The sequence below is a fragment of the Mobula hypostoma genome, chromosome 14 (genome assembly GCF_963921235.1).
Source record: "Mobula hypostoma chromosome 14, sMobHyp1.1, whole genome shotgun sequence".
In the NCBI taxonomy this organism is placed as follows: domain Eukaryota; kingdom Metazoa; phylum Chordata; class Chondrichthyes; order Myliobatiformes; family Myliobatidae; genus Mobula; species Mobula hypostoma.
The window spans coordinates 19,265,467-19,287,626 of record NC_086110.1 but is presented as its reverse complement, the minus strand read 5'-3'; the positions used below and the strand labels follow the sequence as shown (position 1 = coordinate 19,287,626).

The 22,160-nt window shown below is 43.0% G+C and overlaps 1 protein-coding gene across 3 annotated transcripts in view; it reads left to right on the top strand.

Moving 5' to 3' along the window:
- Positions 1 to 22,160, top strand: part of nlrc5 (NLR family, CARD domain containing 5) — a 258,886-nt gene that overhangs the window by 110,711 nt on the left and 126,015 nt on the right. For all 3 annotated transcript variants that reach the window (XM_063066746.1, XM_063066749.1, XM_063066748.1), the window contains exons 14-18: positions 3,055 to 3,138; positions 3,652 to 3,741; positions 15,261 to 15,323; positions 17,591 to 17,677; positions 19,307 to 19,390. In XM_063066746.1, coding sequence (XP_062922816.1) covers positions 3,055 to 3,138; positions 3,652 to 3,741; positions 15,261 to 15,323; positions 17,591 to 17,677; positions 19,307 to 19,390 — 408 coding nt within the window. The remainder of the gene's footprint in view (positions 1 to 3,054; positions 3,139 to 3,651; positions 3,742 to 15,260; positions 15,324 to 17,590; positions 17,678 to 19,306; positions 19,391 to 22,160) is intronic.

The following is a 22,160-nucleotide window of genomic DNA, read 5'->3' as shown; positions in this document are numbered from 1 at the left end:
GTTAACTTCAGATTTCCAGAATCTGTAGTTTTTTGGATTTCAAATGGATCTCTGAATGGAATTTACATGAGGGGCTTTTGAGAAAATGTTCACAAGTAGCCACATGTGGAATTAATCACAAACAGGAGAAAATCTGCAGATGTTGGAAATCCAAATTAACACACACAAAATGCCGAAGGAACTCTGCATCTATGGAAATGAATAAACAGTCAACATTTCAGACCCAGACCCTTTTCAGATCTTCTGATGAAGGGTTTCGGCCCAAAATATTGACTATTCACCTTTTTCCAAAAATGCTGCCTGGCCTGCTGAGTTCCTCCAGCATTTTATGGGTGTTACATAGTCATAGTCATAGTCATACTTTATTGATCCCGGGGGAAATTGGTTTTCGTTACAGTTGCACCATAAATAATAAATAGTAATAGAACCATAAATAGTTAAATAATAATATGTAAATTATGCCAGTAAATTATGAAATAAGTCCAGGACCAGCCTATTGGCTCAGGATGTCTGACCCTCCAAGGGAGGAGTTGTAAAGTTTGATGGCCACAGGCAGGAATGACTTCCTATGACGCTCTGTGCTGCGTCTCGGAGGAATGAGTCTCTGGCTGAATGTACTCCTGTGCCCACCCAGTACATTATGTAGTGGATGGGAGACAAGAACCAAGATGGCATGCAACTTAGACAGCATCCTCTTTTCAGACACCACCGTGAGAGAGTCCAGTTCCATCCCTACAACATCACTGGCCTTACGAATGAGTTTGTTGATTCTGTTGGTGTCTGCTACCCTCAGCCTGCTGCCCCAGCACACAACAGCAAACATGATAGCACTGGCCACCACAGACTCGTAGAACATCCTCAGCATCGGCCGGCAGATGTTAAAGGACCTCAGTCTCCTCAGGAAATAGAGACGGCTCTGACCCTTCTTGCAGACAGCCTCAGTGTTCTTAGACCAGTCCAGTTTATTGTCAACTCGTATCCCCAGGTATTTGTAATCCTCCACCATGTCCACACTGACCCCCTGGATGGAAACAGGGGTCACCAGTACCTTAGCTCTCCTCAGGTCTACCACCAGCTCCTTAGTCTTTTTCACATTAAGCTGCAGATAATTCTGCTCACACCATGTGACAAAGTTTCCTACCGTAGCTCTGTACTCAGCCTCATCTCCCTTGCTGATGCATCGAACTATGGCAGAGTCATCAGAAAACTTCTGAAGATGACAAGACTCCATGCAGTAGTTGAAGTCCGAGGTGTAAATGGTGAAGAGAAAGGGAGACAAGACAGTCCCCTGTGGAGCCCCAGTGCTGCTGATCACTCTGTCAGACACACAGTGTTGCAAGCACACGTACTGTGATCTGCCATTAACATGTGGAGTTAATGTCCCTTTCTTAGCTGCTGGCTGTCATCTAAGAGCCAGAATATGAAACTTAACATAAAAAGGGAGTCCAACACAAGACTAATCAGTTTCCCTGAACATGATTGTGATTGCTTGGTGCCCATTTCCAATTCCAAACTGTAAGAATGATTCTGTCGAGTTCGAATGTGAAACCACCAAGTTCCCTAATGTCACTTCACTGCATCCTTGGATACAGAGAATACAGGCATTTTGATTTGGAGTTTCCACAGCAGATAAAATAATTCCTCTCTAGATCTATAGTTATTCAAATCTTTTTATTCCTTCAACGGTTTTTTAAGGCATTCTTTTTAAGCGCAGGCACTGTAAATCAATTTAGAATTTAACTGTATTAAGTCAGCACAAGTTCTGTCAACAAGTCAAGGGGCAGCATGGTGGCATAGATCGAGGTGCTGTCTCACAATTCCAGTGACCTGGGTTCAGCCCTGACGGCTGGTGTTGTCAGAGTGAAATTAATGATTATCCAGGATCAACTTTATTTGCCTTTATACTCTTACCTGTATCAGGGACTTGCTGCAGAGTGTTGGCCCGGGCACCATGTGCAATGCGAAACCACATTCAACAATTATAAAAATAAAGATTTATATTAAAAAAGTCAAGTTAGAGGTTAAAGGATTGAAATGGAATAAAATGTTCATAAACACCAACATGTGTTTATAATGTAAACATCATGATAAAAGGTGGTTTAAAATGTCTACAGTGCTGTGAAGTGATGGAGGTAATAGATAGAGAAATATATATATCATATTAATATTATTTAAATACATAGGTTTCCCCACATACTTTGGTTTCCTGTCATATCCAAAAGAAGTAGATTAATCACCTGCTGTAAATTGCCTCTAATGTATGGGTGAGTGGTCGAAATGGGGAGGTGTTGATGAGAATGGGTTGCTGGGATGATTTGTGAGGAAATGTGTGATTGCATAGGATTGATGGACTGAATGGCTTCATTCAGTGTTGTATGGGAATAAGGAAAACAAAATGTTTGTGAATTGAATAACTGCTGAGCTAAGTTCAACCATGTAGCTTATGAGAACAACAAGCTTCCTCTGGTCTGCGCCCATGACCCTTGCCTCTCTCTCTCTATTCCTGCTCTCTGTGTTCACCAGTGGACGATGGGCTGCCAGGGTTGTTGGATGTGGCGGGTCTTTGGCTGCCACAGAACAGGAACACTGACGTCAGACGACTGTGGGGAGTGCAACATTACAGCATGCCCTGCTTGCTTGGGAGAGCACTGATAGTGACGGTCAGCCCTGAGGTTCAGGTTCTCGTACAGGCTGGAGTGCTGGTCTTCCGAGCAGAACCAGTAGGTGCTAGTGGTTGCTCCTAGCCTGGCTTTAGAAGATCCTCCTCAGTATCTGCCTTCAGCTCAGTAATATGTAAAGTAGTACAAAGAGCAAGGGCAGCAGCTCCCTTCTGAACCAAGAGAAAAGAAAGAAGAAAGAAGAAAAGAGGGAAATCATCCATTGCAGAGGGTCCTGGTGGGACCACACTTGTAATTAACGGGGTCTTTGTTTAAGCACATCTGTAATGATGTGAAGTTTTGGTGGTACCACACCTGGAAATTACATACATTGCATCTTGTTGGGGCTTTACCTGTACATTTCTCAGAAATATCAACTTTGAATGTTTTTCTTTAGTTTGTCTGGCAATGAATTAGAAGATCACGGTTTGAGAAGACTTGTCAAGTGCCTTCCAGAATTTAATATTTCCAAATCAATTAAGTAAGTCTGTAAATCACTTGCTATTATTTCTATTATGTGCAATTCACAGTATATTAGCTGGTAACAACAAGTGTACAATTTGAATAACAGAGGTAGCTGAGACAGTTGGCAGGCAGAATGTTAGCATGCATATTGAAGAGCTTCTCTCCCATTTGAAATTTTGACCTGTATATTAATGGACAGTTAAATAAGCTAATTTTTTTTCACCTTTTTCAAATAAAACAACTGATGTCATATGGCACTGAGATCAATAAATGGTCCCTGTAGTAGGTCATTGTACGAGTACCATTCCTAATAATTGCAGTAGAAGAGAGATACTGTGAGGAAAGTGTGTTTGTTTAGGTACAAGGATATAATTTCCATAAAATCACGAAGGTTCAGGTGCCACACCTACATTAGTGAAGCTGAACCGTGACCACCAATCACTGTGTAAAATGGTCTTTGGTCAACAATGTTCGGAGAAGTAAAATATGCCCGTTTTCAACTTTCTTTTAAAATTCCTTTCCATCTTAGCCTCAGCGAGAATGGCTTCTCTGAATCGGGTGTTCTCTGCTTGGTCACAGTCATGAAGGAGTGCCCCAACGTGCTGGAAATAGAAGTGAGGTAAACAAGAGCATTTTTCTACTACAGGCTTAGTGCCATGCAATGTGTAGAGCACAACTTTGAATGTAAGAGTTACTGGAGCCTGTTGAAAGGAGGATCAGTTTGAGTGTGTGGAGGAGAATTAAAATGCTGATATTTAGTTAAAACTTATCACTTTAGATTTTACATTTCCAGTGAAAGGTACTGAGTCTGTAATGTTTCTTCCGCCTCACAAGCTGCCTAACCTGTTATTCCACGTTCTCTATTATTTAAGATTTCAAACATTTATAATATTTTGCTTCTTAACAGTATAAGTTCAAATCCCAACATATTGATTGAATATATTAATTTTAAACATTCCAAATCAGAATCAGATTCATTATCACTGACATATAGAAGCAGAGAAACATGGAAAACCTACAGCACAGTACAGGCCCTTTGGCCCACAATGCTGTGCTGAACATGTACCTACTTTAGAAACTACCTCGGGTTACCCATAGCCAGCTATTTTTCTAAATTATTTTTCTTATGTCTTTGGTGACATACCAATTCTCCTCAAACACCTAATTAAATAGAGCCGCTGTTATGCCTTCTTTGTAATTGCATCAATGTGTTGGGCCCAGGATAGATCTTCAGAGCTGTTGACACCCAGGAACTTGAAATTACTCACCCTTTCTACGGCTAATCCCACGATAAGGATGTTGTGTTCGTAATAAGGTGGATGAATTGAAAGTGCAGGTTGTTATTAATGATTATGATATAGTTGGGATCACAGAGACATGGCTCCAGGGTGACCAGGGATGGGAGCTCAACGTTCAGGGATATTCAATATTCAGGAGGGATAGACACGAAGGAAGGGGAGGTGGGGTGGCGTTGCTGGTTAAAAAAGAGATTAACGCAATAGAAAGGAAGGACATAAGCCGGGAAGATGTGGAATCGATATGGGTAGAGCTGCGTAACACTAAGGGGCAGAAGACGCTGGTGGGAGTTGTGTACAGGCCACCTAACAGTAGTAGTGAGGTCGGAAATGGTATTAAACAGGAAATTAGAAATGTGTGCAATAAAGGAACAGCAGTTATAATGGGTGACTTCAATCTACATGTAGACTGGGTGAACCAAATTGGTAAAGGTGCTGAGGAAGAGGATTTCTTGGAATGTATGCGGGATGGTTTTTTGAACCAACATGTCGAGGAACCGACTAGAGAGCAGGCTATTCTGGACTGGGTTTTGAGCAATGAGGAAGGGTTAATTAGCGATCTTGTCGTGAGAGGCCCCTTGGGTAAGAGTGACCATAATATGGTGGAATTCTTCATTAACATGGAGAGTGACGTAGTTAATTCAGAAACAAAGGTTCTGAACTTAAAGAGGGGTAACTTTGAAGGTATGAGACATGAATTAGCTAAGATAGACTGGCAAATGACACTTCAAGGATTGACGGTGGATATGCAATGGCAGGCATTTAAAGGTTGCATGGATGAACTACAACAATTGTTCATCCCAGTTTGGCAAAAGAATAAATCAAGGAAGGTAGTGCACCCGTGGCTGACAAGAGAAATTAGGGATAGTATCAATTCCAAAGAAGTAGCATACAAATTAGCCAGAGAAAGTGGCTCACCTGAGGGACTGGGAGAAATTCAGAGTTCAGCAGAGGAGGACAAAGGGCTTAATTAGGAAGGGGAAAAAAGATTATGAGAGAAAACTGGCAGAGAACATAAAAACAGACTGTAAAAGCTTTTATAGATATGTAAAAAGGAAAAGACTGATAAAGACAAATGTAGGTCCCCTGCAAACAGAAACAGGTGAATTGATTATGGGGAGCAAGGACATGGCAGACCAATTGAATAATTACTTTGGTTCTGTCTTCACTAAGGAGGACATAAATAATCTTCCAGAAATAGTAAGGGACAGAGGGTCCAGTGAGATGGAGGAACTGAGCAAAATACATGTTAGTAGGGAAGTGGTGTTAGGTAAATTGAAGGGATTGAAGGCAGATAAATCCCCAGGGCCAGACGGTCTGCATCCCAGAGTGCTTAAGGAAGTGGCCCAAGAAATAGTGGATGCATTAGTGATAATTTTTCAAAACTCGTTAGATTCTGGACTAGTTCCTGAGGATTGGAGGGTGGCTAATGTAACCCCACTTTTTAAAAAAGGAGGGAGAGAGAAACCGGGGAATTATAGGCCGGTTAGCCTAACGTCGGTGGTGGGGAAACTGCTGGAGTCAGTTATCAAGGATGTGATAACAGCACATTTGGAAAGCGGTGAAATGATCGGACAAAGTCAGCATGGATTTGTGAAAGGAAAATCATGTCTGACGAATCTCATAGAATTTTTTGAGGATGTAACTAGTAGAGTGGATAGGGGAGAACCAGTGGATGTGGTATATTTGGATTTTCAAAAGGCTTTTGACAAGGTCCCACATAGGAGATTAGTGTGCAAACTTAAAGCACACGGTATTGGGGGTAAGGTATTGGTGTGGGTGGAGAATTGGTTAGCAGACAGGAAGCAAAGAGTGGGAATAAACGGGACCTTTTCAGAATGGCAGGCGGTGACTAGTGGGGTACCGCAAGGCTCAGTGCTGGGACCCCAGTTGTTTACAATATATATTAATGACTTGGATGAGGGAATTAAATGCAGCATCTCCAAGTTTGCGGATGACACAAAGCTGGGTGGCAGTGTTAGCAGTGAGGAGGATGCTAAGAGGATGCAGGGTGACTTGGATAGGTTGGGTGAGTGGGCAAACTCATGGCAGATGCAATTTAATGTGGATAAATGTGAAGTTATCCACTTTGGTGGCAAAAATAGGAAAACAGATTATTATCTGAATGGTGGCCGATTAGGAAAAGGGGAGGTGCAACGAGACCTGGGTGTCATTATACACCAGTCATTGAAAGTGGGCATGCAGGTACAGCAGGCGGTGAAAAAGGCGAATGGTATGCTGGCATTTATAGCGAGAGGATTCGAGTACAGGAGCAGGGAGGTACTACTGCAGTTGTACAAGGCCTTGGTGAGACCACACCTGGAGTATTGTGTGCAGTTTTGGTCCCCTAATCTGAGGAAAGACATCTTTGCCATAGAGGGAGTACAAAGAAGGTTCACCAGATTGATTCCTGGGATGGCAGGTCTTTCATATGAAGAAAGACTGGATGAACTGGGCTTGTACTCGTTGGAATTTAGAAGATTGAGGGGGGATCTGATTGAAACGTATAAGATCCTAAAGGGATTGGACAGGCTAGATGCGGGAAGATTGTTCCCGATGTTGGGGAGGTCTAGAACGAGGGGTCACAGTTTGAGGATAGAGGGGAAGCCTTTTAGGACCGAGGTTAGGAAAAACTTCTTCACACAGAGAGTGGTGAATCTGTGGAATTCTCTGCCACAGCAAACTGTTGAGGCCAGTTCATTAGCTATGTTTAAAAGGAAGTTAGATATGGCCCTTGTGGCTACAGGGGTCAGGGGGTATGGAGGGAAGGCTGGGTTCTGAGTTGGATGATCAGCCATGATCATAATAAATGGCGGTGCAGGCTCGAAGGGCCGAATGGCCTACTCCTGCACCTATTTTCTATGTTTCTATGTTTCTATGTTTTGCCTCAGCTTCCCCCTTTCTCAAGTCAACAATCAATTCCTTGGTCTTACTGACATTGAGTGCAAGGTTGTTGCTGACACCACTCAACCAGCTGACCCATCCCACTCCTGTAGACCTCCTCGTCACTCTCTGAAATTCTACCAGCAATAGATATGTCATCAGCCACACAATCTACACCCTAGCGCACTCTCTTTTTCATTGTGGCCATACGGGCAGATTTCTGTTGGAGGCTTGGCAAGCTCATGGCAGTACAGGGTCTCGTCCAGTGAAAGTGGCTCTTTGCACAATGAGAGTCTGCTTATTAATTGCCAGATATGACATTCAAGTTGAACTAAAATACAAAATGCTAGAAATATGCAGCAAATCACATGGTATTTGTGGAGAAAGAAACAGCACTTCAGGCGGATGACGTAAAACCATAAGCTCAGAAGACAGGAGTAGAGTTAGGCCATTTGGCCCATTGAGTCTGCTCTGCCATTCTATCACGGCTAATTGATTATCCGTCTCAACCCCATTCTCCTTGTAATGTGTGACAACCTTACTAATCAAGAATCAATTCAAGCTCCACTTTAGATATACCCAATGACTATATGTTGTGGAATTTGTTGTTTTGCGGCAACGGTACAGTACAATGCAAAGGAAACTATGGAAAAGAGCCTTCGGGACCATCACAGAGGCTTCTGAGCGAGCCTCCGGATGGCTGTGCCTATGGCCGTGGACCCTTGCTGTTGGGACACAAGCCAGGGCCTGATCAACCCTGGATGGGTCACCTGGGCAAGAGTGTCTGACAGTGACAGACCTGAAAAACTCGATAACCCCAGGTTATGTCACTAATGATGAGTCTGAGCCCATCCTAGGGTGTATTTCAGCAGTATTACAATTAGATATTTTGCAATGAGTGACGGTGAACCTGAATCATTTGATTGCCTTGAAATCTCAGCTGGTTTACCAATGTCCACTATAGAAGGGAGTCCACCATCTTTGCCCAATCCAGCCTGCACATGACTCCCACCCTATCTGAAATGTTAGATTCTAACAATGAACAAGAGGCTGGCTGAAGAGACATAGTAGTCTTCTTATTCGGATCAACCCACTGCAAATTGGCAATCAAGTATAAACATTATCGTCCCTGTCCATAAATATCTACGAATATATCTTAAGAAAGATTTTGATTACTGCAGGAACCTTGCAGCCTAAGTGTGGGATTGATGCTGATTCAGATATTGATGACAGAAAAAAACTCAAGCCTGTTGCGGTAACAATATTCTTGGTGTCCTGACTTTGCTGATTAATGTCTGGGATGAAAGGAAAGAAAAGGAACAATGAAGAAAGATCTACATTCTTTGAAATTTAGAGGAACAAGGGTGCTCTTATTGAAGTGTAGAAGGTACTGAGGGTCTTAACAGGAGAGGTGTTTAAATGTTGCCACTCCTGGGAAAATCTCCAGCGAGGGGACATGATGACTAACGTTAGAGAGCAACCATTTGAAACCGAGTGCACAGGAACTTCTCAGAGATGGTGGGGAATCCAGGGTGAATTTGATCATATTGTGATCACTTTCCTCTAGATTCCTTTACCTTAATCATCTTATAGGCATTCTGGAAATTCCCCCCTCTTGGAATCCAGCACCAACCTGATTTTTCCAATCTATCTGCATACTGAAATCCCCCTTGACTATTGTAACATTGCCCTTTTGACATGCATTTTCTATCTCCCATTGTAATTTGTAGACCACATCCTTACTACTGTTTGGGGGTCTGTGTACAACTCCCATCAGGGTCTTTTTTACCCTTGCAATTCCTTAATTCTATCCACAATGATTCAACACCTTCCGACCCTATGTCACCTTTCCCTAATGATTTGACTTATTTTTCACCTTCAGAGCAACTCCACCTCCTCTGCCTTCCTGCCTGTCTTTTTGATACAATGTGTATCCTTGGACCTTAAGCTCCCAGCTATAATCTTCTTTCAGCCATCGTTCAGTGACACCTACAACATCATACATGCCAATCTGCAACTGTGCTATGAGCTCATCTACTTTATTCCGTAAACTGCACACATTTAAGTATAACAGCTTCAGTCCTGTATTCACTCTTTTCGATTTTGTCCACCTTTTACATTGGAAGTCATCCTGTTGACTGCAATTTTAGCCCTATCAACAGCCTCTCCTCACTACACATTGCCGCTGTTTGTAAACCAGCTACCTCATCTTCAGCGCTATGATCCACTTTTCCTACGATAATTCTTGCATTGAAATATATGCAGCTCTGGACTCTAGTCACACCATGCTCAACCTTTTGATTCCTGACTTTTTCTGAGGTCTTATCAACATCTACATCCACATCCTCTCCACTATCTGTTCTGGCATTCTGGTTCCCATCCCCCTGCAACTTCAGTTTAAACCTCACCGTGCAGCATTAACAAACCTTACTACTGGGATATTTGTCCCCCTCCAGTTGAGGTGCAAACCGTCCCTTCTGTGTAGGTCCTACCTTACCTGGAAGAGAGCCCAACAATGCAAACATCCTATGACCTCCCTCCCACTCCAACTCCTTAGCCGCATGTTAAACTGTATAATCTTCCTAGTTCTGGCCTCACTGGCATGTGGCACGGGTAGCAATCTGAGATCACAACCCTGGAGGTCCTGCCCTTTAACTTAGCACCTAACCCCCTGAACTCCCCAAACAGATCCTCATCACTGGTCCTACCCATGTCATTTGTACCTACATGGACCACGACCTCTGACTCTTCACCCTCCTAACTGAGAATGCTGAGGACTCGATCCGAGATGTCCCGGGCCCTAGCACCCGGAAGGCAACATACTGACCAGAAATCTCGTTCACACCCACCAAACATCCTGCCCATTCCTCTAACTAATAAATCACCTACCACCACACCGTGCCTCTTCTACCCCATTCCCTTCTGAGTCACAAAGGCAGACTTAAGTGCCGGAGACCTGACCTTTGTGACTCTCCTCTGTTAGGTCAACCCCTCCGACAGTATTCAAAATGATATACCTGTTGCTGAGGGGGACATCCACAGGGGTACTCTGCACCAGCTCCTTAAACCCTTTCCCCTTCATAACTGTCAGCCAGTCTCCTGTGTCCTGCACCTTGGGTGTAACCACCTCTCTATATGTCCTACCTCCTGACTGATCCGGATTTCATCCAGTTCCAGCTCCAACTCCTTAACGTGGATTGTTAGAATCTGCAGCTGGATCCACTTCTCGCAGTTGTAGTTGTCAGGGACACTGGGAGTCTCCCTGCCTTCCTGCATCCCGCAAGAGGAGCATTCCACTATCCTGCCTGGCATCTCTACTGTCCTAACTGAGCAGACGTAAAGAAGGGAAGGAAAAAGAACTTAACCTGGAGCTTTTCTTTCTCTTTGCTGAAGCCTCGAAGAGCTGAACCCTCAAGATCACCACTCTGACTCTGTCCACTCAGACGGCCGCTGAACTGCCCCTGCCTTACCTTAATTTGCTCTTGCTAATTAATCCCCAACTCAGACTGGTCGCTGGTCAAAGCTCTATTACACTGAAGTGACCAGCAGCTCCCTTTCACAAACAAGAGAAAATCTGCGGATGCTGCAAATCCAAGCAACACACACCCTGCAGTCGACGTTTCAGGCCAAGACCCTTCAGCAGCCCGAAACATCGACTGTACTCTTTTCCACAGATGCTGCCTGGCCTGCTGAGTTCCTCCAGCATTTTGTGTGTGTTGTCTGCTGCTCCCTTTTCGACTTGGGCAGCGGACCTGAGTGAAATCCCCTCCTCTCAAAACTTCTGATGTTCAGATTGGTCGCCAGTCAAAGCTCTGTTTCACTGAAGCGACCCGCTGCTCCATTTTCTACTCGGGCAGTGGACCTGAGTGAAATCATCTCCTCTCAAAACTTCTAATGTCCGGATTGGTCGCTGGTCAAAGTTTTATATCCCTTACAATTCTCCACCTTAGTGAGTTGTGAACGCTGGATCATAAGACCATACGACCATGAGATACAGGAGCAGAAGTGGGCCATTTGGCCCATCAAGTATGCTCTGCCATTGAATCATGGGCTGATCCAATTCTTCCAGTCATCCCCACTCCCCTGCCTTCACCCCATACCCTTTGATGCCCTGGCTAATCAAGAACCTATCTATCTCTGCCTTAAGTTACCCAATGACAGCGTCCACAGCTGCTCCTGGCAACAAAATCCACAGATTTATCACCCCCTGACTAAAGTAATTTCTCTGCATCTCAGTTCTAAAAGGATGTCCTTCAATCCTGAACTTGCGCCCTCTTGTCCTAGAATCCCCTACCATGGGAAATAACTTTGCTATATCTAATCTGTTCAGGCCTTTTACCATTTGGAATATTTCTATAAGATCCCCCCTCATTCTCCTGAACTCCAGTGAATACAGCCCAAGAACTGCCAGACATTCCTCATACAGTAACCCTTTCATTCCTGGAATCACTCTCGTGAATCTTCTTTGAACCCTCTCCAATGTCATTTGGGAGTATTTAAAAATGAAGTGCATGTATGTTTTTTAAAGTTCAAGGAATTGTTAGGTTTCCTGGTTTTTCCATCAGCCCTTTTAAGGGCCTGATTGATTTCCTCCACCTTGTAGCCATTCTGTAGGAACATCGTGCATAATGATCTTATTTCCTTGGGGAGACTCCTCGGGTCTGAAATAGTTAATCAAAATAGAAAGAACCACTCTACATCGGGAGGTGTGATGGTGGCTGTTATTGATGAGGTATAAGTCCGTGTGAGTGAGTTTCCGATAGATGTCATGTCCGAGGCGACCATCTGGTTTGCATTGTATTAGAATGCCCAGGAGCAGGAGGCAACCATTCTTCTCCATCTCCATTGTGAATTAAATGTTTGGATGTATATCGTTCAGATGGCCGTGGAACTGTTGGGGAGTCTGGACTCCATGAGGCCCCACTACAAGGGTGTCATTCATGTATCAATTTATGAAGGAGATGGAGAAGAATGGTTGCCTCTCATTCCGGGACATCCTAACATAACGGAAGCTGGATGGTAGCCTGGGACATGGTGTCTTTCGGAAACCCACTCACAGAGACTTATACCTCAACAGTAACAGCCACCATCATGCCTCGCAGTGTAGAGTGGTCCTTTCTACTTTGATTAACTGCGCGAATACTATTACACCCGACCTTCCTTCAGAATGACTAAAGGTGAAGTAAATCAATCGGGCCCTAATAAGGGCTGACAGAAAAACCAGGAAACCTAACAAAGAGGAGAAATCTGTCGCCACCACCTGTCTTCCCTATATTTCCACTGTTTCTGGAAGGATCACCAGAATCCTGATGAAATACTGGATTAATACCATGCCTAAACCTGTAAGGAAACTCTAGTTACAGCTTACGTAGGTTAAAGATGACCTGGGTTCCCTGTCAATGCAGAGCAGCGTACTTGACACATGGTGGAAACCCCCATCAAGGAGCACAGGAGGTACATCCATTTGGGTTACCCAGGGAAATCGGTGGTAGAAGAACACCTCATTCACAATGGATTAAAAATACTGTGCTGTGACAATGGTTTTTGGGACCGCCTCGTAAAAGAAGCCATTGAAATAAAACTAGAGGAAAAGAATTTTAACAAAGACAAAGGTGTCGATCTAAGTAAGAATTTGATTATAAACAAGGTGGGAGATTGGAAACAAGAGAAAATATGCAGATGCTGGAAATCCCAGCAACACACACAAAATGCTGGAGAAACTCAGAAGGCCAGGCAGCATCCATGGCAAAAAGTACAGCTGATGTTTCAGGCTGAGACCCTTCAGCAGGAGGGTGTTGCTGGGAGAGCTGAAATCTGATTGGATGAGGATTAACCAATCAGTAGGGATGGACTACAAGGGTATAAATACCACTGGACTTGACATGCCCAGGGATCATCCCGAAAGAAGACGGCAGTTTGTCATTGAAATGTCAGTTATAATTGATACCTGTACCCAGCTGGAAGCCTGAGAAGAGTTTAAGCTTCTTTTGCTATTTTTGTGACACCTCTGCCTTGTGGTATTGGTGTGATGGCCACATCCTGAGGGCTACGAAAGAGGTGGTGATTACTCTTGCCGGCATTGTCATGAGAAATGTGCCCTTTAAGGTATTGGCTATTTTAGGTCAACCACAAGCCATGTTGTTAATACACGTGATATTTCCAAGATGCATTAGAAATGATTCTTAGTGTTTGAAATACTATTTTGCTGCTCCAGGTTTTGTGACAGAGGGTAAGGGTGATAAACTCTGCTGAAGTATGGTCACAGTGGGAATAAACTCCAGCTCAGGCTTGTTAGGCCTTTCAGCCTGTTTCCATCCTGTGACTTCCATACAAGGCAGGCATTTGGAGCCAAGCATACACAGCAGTGGGTTCTCTGGGAGTGGCAGTGTGGTTTTCACTTGCAGACTGAATGGAGTGTGAGCAAAGCTCTGACTTCACCTCAGCAAGTGACGAGCCAGCAGCCAATCCACATTGCTGCATTGCAGCTTTCTCTCGGGCACGAGGAGCCGGTTTTCTCATGATCAGAATCAGCTTTATTGTCACCGACCTGCACTCACTGGCCACTTTATTAGGTGCGGGAGTGGAACCCATAATGGTCTTCTGCTGCTGTAGCCCATCCACTTAGGGGTTAAACGTGCTGAGCATTCAGAAATGCCCCTCTGTACACCATTGTTGTAAGACTTGACTATATGTGTTACTGTCGCCTTCCTGTCAGTTTGGCCATTCTCCTCACTGCTGCTAACTGGGTGTTGTTGTTTTCTTTGGTTTTCGCACCATTCTTTGTAAACTCTTAGAGACTGCTGTGTATGAAAATCCCAGGAGATCAGCAGTTTCTGAAATACTCAAGCCACCTTATCTGGCACCAACAATCATTGCACGGGCAGTCAGTTAGATCACCTTTCTTCCTCATTCTAATGTTTGGTCAGGACCACAATGGACCTCTTGACTGGGTCGGCATGCTTTTATGCAATCGAGTTGCTGCCACGTGATGGGCTGATTAGATATTTGCATTAACAAGCAGGTGTATGGGTGTTCCTGATAAAGTGTATGTTGTGAAATTTGTCGTTTTGTAGTAGCAGTACATACCTGTGATAGATAAGTTGCAACATATATAAATGTATGGATATAGTGCAAAGAAAAAGCAGCAGGTGAGCTAGTGTTCAAGGTCCTTTCAGAAATCCGATGGCAGGGTAGAAGAAGCTGTTCCTAAAATGTTAACATTTTACAACAACCCTTGTAGCTGTGGTCAGTCCTTCCAGCATTCACAAATAGCCATGCACGGTCTCTGGTATCACTGTAACCATTAGGAAGGGGAGCCATTGCTGATTGCACCCCTCTCTTCCTCCTTCACCCACATTACATTGGTGGCAGTGTAGAATAGATGTTATGAATGTTCTTAACCAGACTTAATAGCAATGTCAATGACACATTATTTCTGCTCTAACACTGGTGTATAATCTGTGCTGTTAGGTGCTGGGGGTTTGTGTGGGGTATGGAGGGGTGAGGAGTAAATTGAAAAGAATTATGATGTATCAGTATTTTATTGAGAATGATAAAGAAATGCCAGCGTTTTCCTTGGGAGATAAACAAAGCTCTTTGTACTGGAACATTATCTTATTCCTTGACATAGTCGCAGTCAACATTCCCTCTATTTTTTCACAGCTGCGCACTGAGCAGGAAATTTTTACACAGCTTGAAAACTGTGCAACTACAACGGCTATGTGCACAGGGACATTTCAGTTACCGTGCAGCCTTGCACCTGCGTAGCTTAGAGGAACAGTGGTCACGGTCCCCTTTACTAGAAACATGGCCCTGTGTAAGAGGTTCATACTGTAAACTTCAAGTGAAATGAGCAGTCACTTTGATAATTTGCTGGGCCCAGATAATCAATTTCATAGACCTCAATCACTAAAGGTTGAACAATGTGCATTAATTCTTTTTTGTAACTTTCCTTCCATAGCCTGAAATCTCGTCAGATTGTATTAATTAAGTTTGCAGAATACTGTGAAGATACAGACTACAGGTAAGAACTTCGAGGGGAAGGGATTCATTTAAATTAAACTTCAATCACAGGAACACTCCAGTGCTGTATCCTGGCTTGCAAACTCTTTCACATAGTCCTCTCTCTAAATCAGGAACACTATACACGTTGACAGAGTAAATAATTTTCCGACCACATTACTTTTGTCAGTGTAATGAAACTTGCATTCTCCTCCTGTGAGTTTGTATTTGAAGCACTTGTTAGTGTGAATGACTAAATAAAATTCAAGTTTTGTTGCAGTGGGTAATGGAATTGCTTCAATGGTTCCGGGGTTCAGATTCCCTGATTCAGTGAAAATCCCAAATTAAAACTTGTCAGTTGTCGTTTCAAATAAACATCCATGGAGTCGTGGAACACCACAGCTCAGAGATAGGTCATTTAGCCCAGTAGTCCATGCTGAACTATTAATCTGCCTCATCCCATCAATCTGCCCCTCACAATCGCCCTCCATGCCCCTCCCATCCATGTACTTATCCAAATTTCTCTTAAACGTTAACATCAAAACCGCATCCACCATTTCCACTGGCAGCTCATTCCACACTCACCACTCTCATGAAGTGATGAAGTTCCCCCCTTTTCACCCGTCACCCTTAGCCCATGAACTTGTTACATCGATGGCTGCAGTGCTTGACGAGCCTCAGCTGTACTTCATCTATCTCAGTTCAGCCCTTCAAGTTGAAGCTCGTCCAAATTCCAAAAAAAGATGAAACAAAGATTGCAATTACAATGTTTGAATTTAATTGAACGTTTAAACAGTTTATATGAGCCTTGAAGATGAGAAAAATAAAAATCTTTTTTGATTTGCCATTTAAACATCTTTCAATTCAAAGCAGAGGTACTGTCAGGAGTCAGAAATCCATGGAACAAGAAGAGCTTGTTCCAAAGTATCCATTTCAATCATCGAATACAACTCTACACCAAACCCTTTGACTAGTGCTTAGTCCATAACATTCTGTGCCTTCGTAATCTGAGTGCTTGTCTAGATATTTCTTAAATATTTTGAGTCATCATCATTATTATGTGCTGTGACATATGGTACAGCTGATCATGGTCTCATGACCATAATTGTTCTTGGCAAATTTTTCTACAGACGTGGTTTGCCATTGCCTTCTTCTGGACTGTGTATTTACAAGCCAGGTGACCCCAGCCATTATCAATACTCTTCAGAGCTTGTCTGCCTGGCGTCAGTGGTCACATAACCAAGACTTGTGATATGCACCAGCTGCTCATATGACCATCCACCACTTGTCACGTGGGTTCATGTGACCCTGATTGGAGTTGGGGGGGGGGAGTTAAACAGGTGCTACACATAGAAACATAGAAACATAGAAAATAGGTGCAGGAGTAGGCCATTCGGCCCTTCGAGCCTGCACCGCCATTCAGTAGATCATGGCTGATCATCCAACTCAGAATCCTGCACCAGCCTTCCCTCCATACCCCCTGATCCCTTTAGCCACAAGGGCCATATCTAACTCCCTCTTAAATATAGCCAATGAACTAGCCTCAACTGTTTCCTGTGGCAGAGAATTCCACAGATTCACCACTCTCTGTGTGAAGAAGTTTTTCCTAATCTCGGTCCTAAAAGGCTTCCCCTTTATCTTCAAACTGTGACCCCTCGTTTTGGAAAACACCTTTCCCAAGGGTGACCTGCAGGTTAGTGGAGGGAAAGAGCATCTTGCACCTCCTTTGGGGTAGAGATGTATCTCCAACCTGTCACCCATTTTGAGAGTACCTGCCTCCATCACCCACTCAGAGTGTTCCAGATTCCACCTACCTTTTAAACGGAACCCTCTAAAACTGTGAGCCTGTGCTCTCTCGTTTAAGATGCTCTTATGGGAAAAGTGCTTCCTATTATCTAGCCTATCTATGCCTCTCATTAACACAAGAGATTCTGCAGATGAAGGAAATCCAGAGTAATGCACACAAAGTGCTGGAGGAATTGAGCAGGGCAGGCAACATCTGTGGAGAGGCATAAACAGTTGACACTTTGAGCTGAGACCCCTCATCAAGAAATCAGGTAGATGTTGCCTGACCTGCATTTTGTTCCTCCAGCATTTTGTGTGTGTTTCTGTGCCTCTCATAATTATATTTAGGAAATGGGTTTCAGTGGATATTGCAACCTCTCATCACCTCGTTGACATCCTATGAGATGTTGAGTTGTCATATTTGATTCTGTTGTATTCTTTACTAATAAGTAGTGGATCAGAACTAGCATTTCCTTTATTGTCCAATCTGCTTCCATTGTATAGAGATGATCTCAATACCCAGCTGATGCATTCTAGACTGAGTACCATTGGCAATTCAAAGATCAAGCCAACACCACTGAGAAAGCTAAGGTAAGTTGGTCTGAAGAAGCTGAGAAATTTTAGATAAATGACGCATGATGAAAGGACTTGCCTTACGAATTATTTTGTTGACAACTGTGGTTATCCAAGAACTTTTACTGCACAAACAATCTAACCCAAATACAAATGATTCCATTAAAATGGTTAATCATAAATAAGTCCACATCTGAATAATGCCCTGAAGCAGGCATGCAGTTTGCATTAAAAGTCATCTGAACAGACAGGCATTATTGGGTGTGGGCTTAGCTTTCATTAGGCCTGTGAGTTATGGATGACAAATGCTTATGCACCAAAAATGTCTGTTTACTGTAAACAGGGAAATGCTGCAAACACCCAACAGGCCTAACAAATATGGGGAGTGAAACATGGCTGAGACTTGTGGGCTGTTCAGGAACATAGGTTTTCCTTATTTTGTTTTGGGAGCACAGCTGATGTCTGACCTGCTAATTATTTGCTACTTTTCTTTCAGGTTTTCACCATCTATGGTGTTTTTATTGTCTTTACCAAACATGATTATTTAGTTGATTCCTAAAGTCTTTCAACTATTTATTAACTAATTACTTTCCTTAAACACTGTTTTTAAGCTGTTTAATTCACTAACTCTGTAATTCAAATGGTGTTTTTTCTCTAATACACTAGCAAACTGTAATAGGGTAGAAAATACTGCTCGCTATGATGGATCTTATCAATAGTAACAGTGGTACTTAAAGTTTAGGAGGGAAAATAAATGACCTCCAATCAAATGGAACCAAATCCCAAATTTGTCTTTGGTGGTAGCATAGAATGAGGGTCTTCTACTGGCCTCCTGTTAAATAGCCGGTCTCGTTGTCAATGTCAAGCAATGGATAATTGCTGTTATGTGCTTTCATTCAAGGCAAATATACCCCTGCTATAACAATGCAGGAAGGAGAATAATCCATTTTAAAGATTAAAACCATGAGCAACATGGCAGTGCAGTGTTTTATAGTGTGCCAGCTGTAAGATTGGGGTTTTATTCTTACCACTGTCTGTAGGAGGTTTGAAGATTCTCCCCGTGACTGCATGGGATTCTTTGGGATGTTCCAGCTCCTTCCCCCATTCTAAAGATGTACAGGTTAGGGTGAGTAAGTTGTGGGCACGCTATGTTGGCACTGGAAGCATGGCAATACTTGTGGGCTGCCTGGCACAATCCTCACTGATTTGATTTGACGCATAACCACCTATTTCACTCAACGTTTCAATGTTTTGATGCACATGCAACAAATAAAGCTAACCTGATCTAATCTCACCTAAACTTATCTTTATGATTGAAGATTCTGTATTCAATTTTTTGATGGTTGAATGTGTTAGGGGAATCTTACGTCAATTATATAGTGACACTTTGATGTAGGCTCACAGAAAACATAAAGGCAAAACAAGTGAGGCATAAGTGAGAACAAATTAGACCAAACAGATGCACCATCTCAAACGTGGACCATTGCAGTTTGCATCATTTAATCTTTCTTCCTGTGTTCTATTTGAGGTGCTGTAGCATTGCCTCCTTGTGTGAGGTCCTTTGAGTTGTTTGAGCCATTTTATTGGTGGTCACTGAGCTCCATGTGTTCAAGCATCCAGTTAATCTCTTCATGGTCTCCTTTGCAGTCTGACCAGCTGTTGCTTTCAACCGGAACATCTGGAGGAACTGACCTCCACACTGGAGCATTGCAGTGACCTGGCAGAACTGGAGTAAGTGTTTTCTCCACTGCGTCATTTTAGCATTTCTCTCTTCTTTCCATTGACAACTTTCTTTTTAATTTCATATGTATTTATCATTAGAAATTATAAAGTAATATTACTTATTTAGCTATTTATTAATTACAATAAATGCTCCAATTTCTCAGCAGCTTAACTATCTTCAACATAAACAAATCAATTTCCACATGTTGCACGGAAGTTGTGACATAGGGAACTTTTCAAATGGGGATGACTGAGATTCCATCTTCTAGAGTTTACTGCAGAGGCCTGCCACACACATGGTCACCTTTATCCTAATTGACCCAGAGGCAAAGGCTCTTTCCTCCTATCTCAGCTATCAGGATTCTAGTTAAAACTTCTTCCCTTAGACTGCCAACTACTGCACAAAACCATTGTCCCTTCGTTTGCTGGCTGCAGCTATGTTATTACTGTTGGGCAGGCCTCTTGCTTTTCCCCAAGTTGATTGACGTTCACAAGCTCCTTTTTCCGCATCTGACTTTTTTACCCCACATATGTACCAGGGAAAGCAGAAATTCCAATTTCCTTTCTCTCCTTCCATCCCCACCCCCAGCACACACTTCATATCAGGGAGAACTCATTCTCCACCTCAAAGATTCTGCTTTGAATGTCTCTGAGCATTAACACTGGCAGTTCAAGACAATCTCCCCCAAAAGATCAAAACATTCCACACAAGATAATGGGTCTTTGCATCATAACATTAAGGACAAATGGGGTCTTTGCATCATAACATTAAGGACAAATGCTGAGCTTCTAACAATTCTCACCCTTAGATATTGCCTGTGCTGTTATCTTCGACCTCCAGCTATTTAATTACTTATTTCTGTTAATAACATAGTTTTTTAATTTTAATACTAATTAATTGAAGGGCTGCTTTCATTTGAAATTAATTAGTATTTATTTATTATATATTTTACGCAGCAAAAAATAATCTAAGTTGGATCAATTGAATGGATTCATATGTTTAGCCTAATTTGTCTCATTAGTTTTAGTGAGGACACTCCTTTACACTTATGTACTGAAGAATGACAATAAATAATCTTCAGTGTTGAGCTTCTTGGATCTGTGTGTTGATTCAAAGGGCAATGTTGCTGTCAATATGTGGATAATTAAATAGAAATATAATTTATCACAGAATATGACAAATTCATTGCTTACTGAACACTGGCTCAAGTACTTTCACTTCATTGGGCTGTAACAGTCATTAAGCTTGGATTTCACTGATTGGGACAATGTAGAGAGGTTGGGTCAAACGATGTTACCCTCCCATTGGCAGACATTTCTGACACTCTGGTGAGGTAGGAATAACTACTGTAGGTCCACAAAAAAACCTGCTGCAGCTTGGTAGATCTTCCCGTGCCAGCTCCATACTGAGAGAATGGAGAAATCTACCTTGTTGCTGTAGGCATTGCAAAGACGTTTCTTAAATGGGAGGAATGAGCAGTGCATGGAGTGAGTCCATGTAGGCCTTGACCAGAGTCCTGCAGACTCTAGATGCTAACACAATCTGTGCCTAAGGTAAGTGATGGCTTCTCACCCTGAGCCTTATGGTTTGTCAATGGGCCAAACCAAGAGGCTGACCAGTCACGGGAATTTAAATTTGAACGCTTTTGAACTGGGCCCATGCCTCTGCCTCTAGCAAAGTGGAAGAGAAAGAAATGCTGGAAATACTCAGCAAATCAGGCAGCGTTTGAGGAGAAACAGAGATAATGTTTCACTTCAATATACGAGAGCTTGGGTAGCTGTTCCATAAGAGGGACGATGGTGAAAAGGGACAAAAAAAGAGGAACCGAATCTTTGAGCACCACCCATTTGCCCGTAATTGTTACTACTAGAAATGAGGCCTTTCTCTAGCTGGAGCAATGGTCTTTGCCAGGGCCCTCAGCTACTTCTTATTTTTAAATGTTTTGTGGAGATGCAGCACGAGAACAGGACATTCCAGCCCAATGAACCTGGGCTGCCCAATTACACCCTTGTGACCAATTAACCTACTAAGCTGTACGTCTCCTGGAATGTGGGAGGAAACCGGAGCACCTGGAGGAAAATCGCGCGGTCACGGGGGAACGTACAAACTCCTTATAGACAGTAGTGGGAATTGAACCCAGGTCACTGGCTCTGTAGTAGTGTTACGGTAACGATGATGCTACCATATCGCCTCAACATCAGAGCAGTCATAGCAACCTGCTTCTGCTTCTGTGGACAATACTGGGTGTATATCATGTTGAAAAAGGACGGGGAAAGTTTCTGGTTTCATCAGAAGTTTGCATACAGGTATTTGCTTATAGAGAACCACATGGCGTTATTCTTTACACAACTATGACATATTGGCTATTAGGTCGCTGGTCTTCACAAGAAAGTGGGTATAAATTGACAGGCAAAGTTAACTGACAGCATGAGGAAATATTTTTAGGCAACAAATGGTCAGGATTTGAATTGGATACCTATCAGAGTGGGGGGAAATAATTTGATTAAAACTTTCAAGAAGGAAGTGAAGAAGGAAACATTGCAGGGGTGTGGTGGCAGGTGGTGAAGATGGGCCGGTGATTGCTTTTCAGATAAGATGGCACTGGCGAGTCATGGCGACACTTCACAGCAAGCAAAACTACTAACTATTCTATTAATTGCACTCTTTCTGGACTACAGTCACTGCAATCCACAGCCTGGAATTTCTCTTTGGGAGCTGTGTTTTTGAACTGTCTGTATGTACTTGGGGCTAGACTGAAACTTCAGGCCGGATCGAAGC